Source organism: Sphaerodactylus townsendi, linkage group LG06, assembly GCF_021028975.2.
Source record: "Sphaerodactylus townsendi isolate TG3544 linkage group LG06, MPM_Stown_v2.3, whole genome shotgun sequence".
NCBI classification, from domain to species: domain Eukaryota; kingdom Metazoa; phylum Chordata; class Lepidosauria; order Squamata; family Sphaerodactylidae; genus Sphaerodactylus; species Sphaerodactylus townsendi.
Window position 1 is genome coordinate 53619004 of NC_059430.1, and position 9889 is coordinate 53628892.

At 40.8% G+C, this 9889-nt stretch overlaps 1 protein-coding gene across 4 annotated transcripts in view; it reads left to right on the plus strand.

The window, feature by feature from the left end:
* Positions 1-3924, plus strand: part of LIN7A (lin-7 homolog A, crumbs cell polarity complex component) — a 58220-nt gene extending 54296 nt beyond the window's left edge. For all 4 annotated transcript variants that reach the window (XM_048500627.1, XM_048500625.1, XM_048500626.1 and 1 more), the window contains one exon: positions 859-3924. Coding sequence is in view for 3 of the 4 variants with exons in the window: in XM_048500625.1 (XP_048356582.1) it covers positions 859-883 (25 nt within the window). In the remaining variant the exon portion in view is untranslated. The remainder of the gene's footprint in view (positions 1-858) is intronic.
* The last annotated feature ends 5965 nt before the right edge of the window (positions 3925-9889 follow it).

Consider the following 9889-nt stretch of genomic DNA (forward strand, 5'->3'; position numbering starts at 1 on the left):
GTTAATTTCAATAGAAAGTGTTCAGTAGTATGCAAACAGTCATAAAATGGAGCAATCTCCTGCCAGTTCATCCAAACTTTCAGCTGCAGGTGGACGTCATCATAAGCCATAGTTATTAAACTGCCAGTGATGGAATTTTGATTTAGTGTGATTCCTGAATGTAGGTTGCCTACCAAAGTTTGTTGGCAAGTAATAAACGGGTATTCTAAACCATGATTTGTATGTGGTTTGTTAACTGTGGCTAAATTCAGACATCACAATAAAGTGTTGTCTATTGTGTACATCTGGAAGAATAAACAAAGTTTGTGGAACAAAACATGGTGATGTCTCGGGTTCAAACCGCCCATTACATGTCCAAAGCTCTGCCCCCGTTTGTGGTTTTTTTTGTATTTTTTAGGTTTTTTGGTTTTTGGCCTGCAGGGGGTGCATTTTTAGGCTAGCAACACCAAAATTTCAGGGATTTGTTGGGAGACTATCCTGCTGATACTAACCAGGTTTGGTGAGGTTTAGTTCAGGGGGTCCAAAGTTATGGACTCCCAAAGTGGGTGCCCCCATTGTTTCCAATGGGAGCTAATAGAAAATGGGGGCTACAACTTTGAGGGTCCATAACTTTGGACCCCCTGAACCAAACTTGGCCAAACCTGGGTGGTATCATCAGGAGAGCCTCTTACTGATACCACACAGGTTTTGTGAAGTTTGGTCTAGGGGGTCCAAAGCTATGGACTCCCAAATGGGGTGCCCCCATCCCCCATTGTTTCCTGTAGGTCTTCACTTTTGAATAAACTTTCTGAGGAAATCATGGTTCCAATTCCTCAACAGTCCATGCCAGATTTAAAACTTTGCTTTGTTTCATTATAGGTTGTTCTCTAGAAAGAAATTCTAAAAATCGAGAATTCAGCAACTTCACAGCAAAGCTGTGCTTCGTATTCCAACAGAGAGAGTGAAGCAGCAGCACTGACAATGCAACAATTGTCTTCACCAGCAAACTGTGAATTACTGCCATAAGAATTGACAAGCCACCACCACAACAGACTCTCTCTAGGAGGCTTTTCAGTATACTGAAATCTTAGGATGAAAAACAGTTGGTTAATTATGCTCATATTGTATGGTAAGATTTTTTTGAAATTTAAAAAATTGTTTTGAAAAAGAAAAAAATAGTGACTTAGTATTTACAGCTTCTGAATAAATGACTGTATGTATGGTCCAGTCCTGTATTTCTGGTAATAATACTTCAATGGGACTTTATGAGACAGATACAAGACAGGTCGGTGCAAAGAAGACTGTCCAGAGTTTGTCCCTCCTCTCCCCCCTCTACACACCGCATTACAGCTCTACATATGCTTCAGAAGGGGGGTGTATGTATTAATTGCATCAGAATGTAGACAGGATATGCATTCACTTGTGCATCCTTCAACACAATGCGGATCAATAGCATCTCTGTAATTCCGGATTCCGCTAGTAATACATATGTGGATGTCTTCTTTTTCATGCAGATCTTCTGACACTAACTGGATTAAGGCCTGTGTGTGTATATGATGGACAAAATAAAGCAAAATAGAATATTTAAATGTTGCCACTCTAAAGTCCCTCATACATCATACATAGCCCCTTCACACCTCATTGTTGTAGAGCTGTATTAATCTGACATTCCATTTATAATAGTTCTCCCATTTTTACCTTGAAAGTTCTTAATATATTTATAAAGCATTCCATTTGTAGAAGCATTTAGCTTTTTACTCTTGGTGTATCCCAATTGTCTATTTATCAGGTTGGGTTCTATCTTTTGTTAGTAGTAAGATTATAAGGACTCTAGAACTGTATTTTTAAATATAGATATTGCTAGTATATCTACTATAGCGATTATCCAGAAATCTATAACTGAGTATATGATATATTTATAAGATATAAATATATATATATAAATAAATATTGTCAGAATGTACTTGTTCCAGAAGTAGGATCTATGCTTACTATATTGCAAATGTTGTTGAGATAATGTTAATGACAGAAAACTTTGAGGAGCAGGCTAGAAATAATTAAGTATCTCAGTATTTCTCTATTTTTCAAATATATTCTTTATTTCATTGTGTTATTTTTCTAGACTGAATGCACCAAGTCTCTTAATCCCACTTTGTTTTCAAAGGAGAGGCAGGCCTCCCTAAGAAACCACATCTGATTGATTGGCAGTGTTAGTTTTCCTGAAACTTTACAACTAAGGTCTGATTTACACCATCAGAAAAGGAAGGCAGTTACCCTTCCATCAGCCCTTGACAGACCTTTAGTAGGGTGTCCCCCACTCTGCTCCAAGAAATATTGTGTAGTTAATTTTAATTGTAATTTGTAGTTGATTTCTGCAAACAATTTAGAAGGCAGTGTTGGCTGGAAAGTTAAATAAAAATATTAACTAATTAGAAGTCCTGAATTAGTAAACTGGACTGCAGACACATGTTTCAGTGTTTCTCAATGACTCCCTAGAAACAGAAAAGTAGCAAAACAATTGCTTGTTGTAGTAGGGTTTTTTTAAATCCTGCAGGGCATTTTTATATGTGAAAGCATTAAAAATGACACCTGTTAAGTATAGTTACACTCAACTCAATTACAACAAGATTCTGCTGCCTAATTCTGCTGTGCTGAATTCTGTGGCCATGAGTAGTTAAGGAAGGGCTATTACATTATTCTGTCTTTTATACAAATCAGTCCAGATTTCTGAAACCTAACTAGTGGCAGCTGTCCTAAGTCTCAGCACTGATACCCAATATTCTCCAACTATAAATTCCATGAATTTAACATGGGACTTTTATACAAAACAAATGCTGTACCACTGAGACCAAGAACTATAGAAGGATGTATCAATACTGACTGTCATCAAGAGAATATGTATGCTGCCATCTAAACCGCTTTAATTTAATGGGGTTGGATCCAACCAGATTTTCTATACTTTAAAAAGGAAGGAAAAGTCCCAAAAGACCATGCCAAGGATCATAAGACCTACATCACCAAAAGTAATGTGGGCTGGAGGCTATAGTTAGAAGAGAATTAGTCTAGATTGAATGAAAAATCTGGCTGGATCTAATTCAAGATTTGTAAATTCAAAATAAATCAAATAGAAAGACCAGTTCAAATTTACATGCCCATTGTTTCAGAACTCTTTTATATTAACATTCATATTGAATTTCAGAAATCTTTTCTGAAAATGTTTCACAGAATCTTGATGGCTATCTAATATCTGCTTGATCTACTTTTGTAATTTTGATCCAGAATTCAGCAGGACTCACATGTGGGGCTTCTCTGTCAAAGGAAGGCAGGCAAAGATTTGTGTATGCATTTTTTTGTTATAAATAGTTTGTAAAAGCTCTATTTAGAGTCAAGTAATGCCCACAGCCCTTCATTCATAAGACATAATATTTTGGGCCATGGCTTTATGAAAATTAGAGGGGAAAACATAATTGCATGGAATTGTATTATAGAATTGCTTCACAGTGTCTGAAACTAAAACAATGAAGCTGTAACCCTGTGTTATCCAACTGAAAGTATGGATTTCTATGCTTTGGTATTAGGTTTTAGTTTACTATACTTACCAACTGTGATGTGTCTAATGAAATATCTAACTTTTACATGATATTGTTTAAGGGTCTATTAAGTATTGAGTATGTAATACTGTTGTTAATTTCCCTACAGTCTGTATTATGTTATAACCATGCAACCTCAATTATAGCAATTTCCCTATAAAAAGTTTTAATATATTTAGCATAATGTGATAACATTTTTTGCATTTCAGATTACCAAAATACATCAGAAAATTAAAATGTCAATAAAATGGACATTGCACAAAGTAGATGGCATAAGAAAAATGTAACATGTTTAAATATGGAGTATTGGCAATATTATTTCGATTGTGTAATTTAATAAATTTTAAACATATAATTTGTCTTATGTACCAGTCACTCTTAAAATACATCTGAACAGATCTTTCACTTTAGGAACTTTGGCCACCCTTTAGGTAGTACAAATCACAAAGCTTTAGAGCAGAGGGGTCCCCAACTTTTTAAAGCCTGTGGGCACCTTTGGAATTCTGATGAAGGGCAGAGTGGGTGCAGTCACAAAGTGGCTGTTTCAGGGCCACAGCCAAACACATTAAGAAACTGAAGTGCAAAAATTTTTAAAAATTCATTAAGGAAGAGGAGTGAGGGAGACTAAAACAGGCATTGTGGTAACAGCTGCCTCTAAAACATTATTTTAATCTGCACACCCAAGCAAAAGACCTGACCCCACCCCCTTTCTAAAAACACTTGGTGGCACCACTTGGTGGACCCCTGCTTTAGATATTCTTTTTCAAAATAAAGTTGCATAAACATTCTGAAACTGAGCATTGTTAAGGTCCACAAGTTACTTACTGGATCAGCTGAGGTTAATCTAAATGTTTCTGATATTTCCAGGAAGTATAACCAGAGTCCAAGCTATTTTCCTTTGCTTCTACAGCCACCCACATTATTATAACTCTGATCATGGTAATAACTATACCTTTTTCAACATAAAGATGAGGGAAGATCTGAGAATTTCTCTGCCATTTCCTGGACCATCTTTATCCTAGAATTCTCCATTTGGGTCTCAGTGCCTTGGGGACAGAACTAGGTATGCACCAGGACCCAAACAGAGCATTTTAGAGCAAAGACAGGTCTAGAAAATGGTGGATGAATTCTCAAATCTCCTGTCATTTTTATGTTGAAAAAGGTATAAAAGGTCAAAATTTAACCAGGTTATTGTCTTCTTGTTGTCATGTTTAATGTATTACTTCTTTGTTGCTTCCCTTTAAAAAATCAGTCTGTCCTCTAGGCAGCCCATTTCTCTGATAAAATTCATACAATAAAATCATAAAACATTCCAAACATTTATCTCACTTTAGTTGCCCTAACCTAGGCTCATTCCGCACATGCAGAATAATGCACTTTCAAACTGCTTTCAGTGCTCTTTGAAGCTGTGCGGAATAGCAAAATCCACTTGCAAACAGTTGTGAAAGTGGTTTGAAAACGCATTATTTTGCATGTGCGGAAGGGGCCCTTATATCCTAAAACCCAGTGAAAGAGGAACCAATCAACAAATAATGAAAAACATATGAACAGTAAACTAACAAAAGAAAATGAAAAAAATGTGAGAAAGGGAAGGGAGGCCAGCTAAAATGGTGCTGACCTCTATCGTAGGCCTGGTGGAATATCTTCTTAACAGGCCCTGTGGAACTGAATTAAATCCCACAGAGTTCGAGTCTCATTCAACAGAGTGTTCCACCAGGCTGAGATCAGAGCCATAAAAGGGTCTGGCTGTGGTTAATGATAATGTAATCAAAAACACGTGTGGCACACTGGCAGGATGCCATACACTTCTATTTTAGAAATCAACTGTTTGGCCAGCCCTTAAGCCTGGTGCTTGGTTATCTTATAAGTTTTTTGTCTATTCTTTGTTTTCCAGTGTCAATATAGTACAGCATCTGCAACCTTAATATACTTAACTTTCTATATTTTCACAGAATGAATTCTTATTAGCACATAAATGTCCAGATCATCACTCATTAATTTACAATTTCAGTTCATGCTGTACAAATCTACAGTCCGACTTGTGCAAAGGAAAAGCACTGAACTTGGAGTTTCTTTATCCTCACTTCTCAGGTTGAGGATAGTCAGATTTCAGGCCAGGGATCATCAGTAAGTTGTTTGCCGAGCATACTGCTCTCCAGGGGATGTATTGGGAGATACAGTCTTGCAGGTATGAAGGTCCCAGACCATTCAGGGCTTTGAGCGTTAAGGCCAGAACCTTGAACCTGATTCAGTATTCTACTTGGAGCCAATGCAGCTGACAGAGCTCTGGTTGAATATGTGCTTTCCATGGTGTCCTTGTAAGGAAACATGTAACTATATTCTAGACCAGCTGGAATTTCTGGAGCAGTCTCAAGGGCAGCTCTACATAGAGTGATATGACCATTGCATGGATTGTGGTGGTTAGCTCGATGTGGGGCAGTTAGGGCACCAGCTGCCTAACCCAGCAAAGGTGGGAAAACACCAGTTTTGGCTACATGTAAAACTTATGCCTCCCTGGAAAGGGAGGCATCGAGGATCACCCCTCAGGCTCCTGACAGTATGGGAACCAGTTGCAGGCTGTCAAGAGCTGGCAGCCCAAACCCACATTTCCCTGGCCAGCCACAGGACCTCCATCTTTGATGGATTTAATTTCAACCAAATCAGCTTCATCCAATTCACCACAGCTCCCAAACAGTTGGGCAATATATCTGGGGCAGCGTCTGGCTCGCTGCCAATCAACAGATGCAGATGCTGGTGAAACCCAGCCCAAAATTGCAGACCAACTGGGCATGAGGGCACGTATAAATGATAAATAACATTGGGGAGAAGATCCCTCCCTGCGAGACCCCACATACCAATGGGTGATATGTTGGTGTCCTCTTCTCTTATGCTACCCTCTGCCCCCAACCCTGGAGAAAGGAGATCAGCCACTGCAAGGCTGTTCCTCATATACCAGTATCAGCAATGAGATCAGTATCAGCAATGAATCAGAATGAGATCAGAACTGTCTATTGTCCCTGCTATCAGACTGGCTGAGTGCTACTGCCTCCAAACTAGGGCATGCACCAATTCTGTCCAATAACCAAGGCATGAAGTCTGAAATATTGTCACTTTGAATGACTTCATCTGTGACTGGGCAGTCCTGACAGCCAGCCTTCAGTTTTGTACATTTCTGGATTTGTGATGTGTGAGATTTCTCTGATGCTGATTCCACAAATAGCACAATACAAAATGAAGCCTCAAGTGCAAAGCGTGGCTTGACATATAGAAAGGTTATGTTGAGCCTGCCAGATTTCTTTTAGCTTGGTTAGTGACTCAGGAATTAATCCAAGAAGTTTCCGTTTCAAAACAAATCCCTCCTGAGCAACTTCAAATATTTTGAACCTACAAAAGCAGCCAAAAGAACCATTTGACCTTTTTTAAAAAAAAAATCCTGTCTATAATAAGCAAGGGTAGTGCCTCTGAATTAATGAGCCTCAACTTCTATCTCTACTGCACCAGCAATCCAATAAACATAATTTAGCATTTAGGCTTATGCCCAGTTCCGTAAACCTTGCAGATGAAACTGATAAGGGTACTTAAATGTCTTCCTAATTACCTTAATCATCTGTGAACAGTACAGTGCTGAAAATAATGCTTTTAAAAGCATTAAAATGCATGCCATCATCTCCCCTTCCCCCTCGCCCAGCCAGAGGCGGCTGCCATCAAATGCATTGGGAATCATGCTGCACAGGCTGGCCTTGCACAAGGCACTCTGCTGGCTGGGGCTGAGCTTCAGGGAGGTCCTCTTGACCTGATTTGCTATAAGTACCATCTACCACCCCACAAGTACCCCCCACCCCAAAAAAAGCTTGGGAGACTGGAGGCTGGTACACTTTTCTTGGAGTGTAACTTTTGAGACAAAACTAATACTTTGGGGGTAGGATGAAAAAGCAGCAGTCCGGGTGAAAAGCTTCCATTGGGAGGAGTGCGTCTGCCAAGAGCAGGGCAGGTGCAGTGGTGGGATTCAGGAGCTCACCTTGATTGGTATGAACTGTTTGTTAAGGGGCCCCCTCCCCTGGGAGAGAGAGAGATTGGACTTTTAGTGCCTGGGAGCCCAGGGTGGCGAGGAGAGATCTTGCAAGGTCCCTAGGCTCGCGACGCCAACCCCGTTCCCACAGGATCAAAGCAAAAGTACAAAAGACAAAAGGCATTTCACACCGATAAAGAATTGAGCTAAACCAGTTTTCGACCAACTGGCAGGAAAGGGAGAGGAGCATCCCTTACCACCCTGAGCATCCCTTCCCCACCCCCCTTGCCAGAATTGCCAGAATTACGGCCATTCTGACAGAGGCAAATGTGGGACAGAGAGGTCCATTTCAAAATATTCTCCATGCTTTTATTTTTCTGTTCCTGTTGCATTTTTGTGGGAAGTCAAGTGCTGTGATGACATGTGAAGGAAAAACTGCAGATCAGATGGCTGCTCCACACATTTAGCTATCCTGAAGTTATCCCACCCCTCACACAGCATTCTTGCTTAGGATTGCTTTCCTTGACTGTCTTTTTACTTCTATTTTGTGGTGGTGGTGTTTTTGGATTTCAGAAAGCGAAAGTTTTACTTCCCTCTCCCCCGCACCCCTTTCCCCACCAGGCCCCCAGTGTGGTAATAGTGTAATTATTTCAGGGAGATTATTAGCATTAAACCTTAGACCTAGTTTTGGGGAAGCAGTGTAGGTAACCCTGTTAAGCGTTGTTAAAACCCACTGATTTTCATGGGAAGAACTAAAGTGTGATCCTTTACCTGGGATTAAGGTCAGTTGCTGGCAATGGGGCTTGCTTCTGAGTAAACTCTCCTAGGGTCGTGATTCACCCATTTGAAGTGTTGCACAGTTGCTTCAAAGCAAAGCCACTGACTACCACCAAGTTTACTCCCAAGTAACGCGCACCTTGGAGCCAACCATTTTTTCAAAACTAAAACCTCGGTATTCAGGTTAAATTGCCGTGTTGGCACTTTGTGATAAATAAGTGAGTTTTGGGTTGCAGTTTGGGCACTCAGTCTCGAAAAAGTTCACCATCACTGGTCTAACTTCCCTCACAGACTTATTGTGATGATAAAATGCAAGGAAGCAGAATGGTGTGAGCCATTTGGGGTTCCCGTTGGAGAGAAAAACAGAATATAAATGAAGTACAAATTAAAAAAATGTTTAAAGGATCAAATTCAAACGTTCTATTTATTACTTTTGAAGGCCAACAGCAGCAGAACACAGGCAGTCTCCTTGGCTAACTGAATGAAAAGGCAATGAAACGACAAAGGAGATACCTAGAACACCACTGGACAAATCCTTGTGCCAAATCTGACAAGACATGGGCTAAACCTCATTTTAAAGCTTAAGCCATAGCAGTGATGCCAGAGAACAATGCTTTTCTGCCACCAATGCATCCATACACTGTAGGCCTATGGAATTCTTCTGGGTTGTCAGGTTTCCTGAATGTTGCCTGTGGTATGAGATGGGCAGTTTGGCAGAGTGTTGCAACCAGTTTGCTTGATACTTTGTAGATAAGTCCTCTTCAGTCCATACTGATTTGGACTCTACATTAGCAATAATAGGATGAGATAGTGCCAGGGTGCCAGATTGTCCAATTGTATGGGATACCTTTCAGTTTGTTCAGTCTGAGGATGTAGAAAGGATTCTTGGAAGTCTAACAGCCCAATCCTATGGGAAGAAGATGAATGGCCTAATGGAGGTGGTGTGAGGCTGCACCCACGTATTTGTCCCCTCTACCATTGTAAGTGGCAGGACACAGGCAAGGACACAGGCAAAGAGATGGCAAGGACACTGGTATCCAGGCGCCCCACAGCTCCGCAGCAGCAATACCCAGTAGTAGGTGCCTCTGCAGAGCTACGTTGGCATCCAAGCAAATGCTGGCAGCGGGGGGGGGGGGGTCAGGATGAGGTGTTCCCAGGGGTGGAGCCAAACGTAGTTGACTTCAACCTGGGTTTTCAAACATGGAATGCCAGGACCCCAAATTGATGGCATTAAAAAGGGTACTGTAACTCCATTCAGACTTGTGGAGGTAATTCCAGGCAGCCAGGGTTTCTTTCTGCTTTGCAACCTCTCCGCAGAACCTGAAAACCCTCTGGAGGCAGCACAGCAGCCATGCTGTCGTTAGCTGCTGCAGCCTTTGGATTGGGCTGCTCAACTTACTATTTGGTTAAATAACCTTGCCCTTCCTGGCTTCTTAAATCCATCAGAGGGGCTGGCAGACTGGCCCCAAAGTAAATGCTTCTTTGAGAGAGTGGGCAGTAGGCCTTGTCTTGAAATAGGCAATGATGAGCTCAG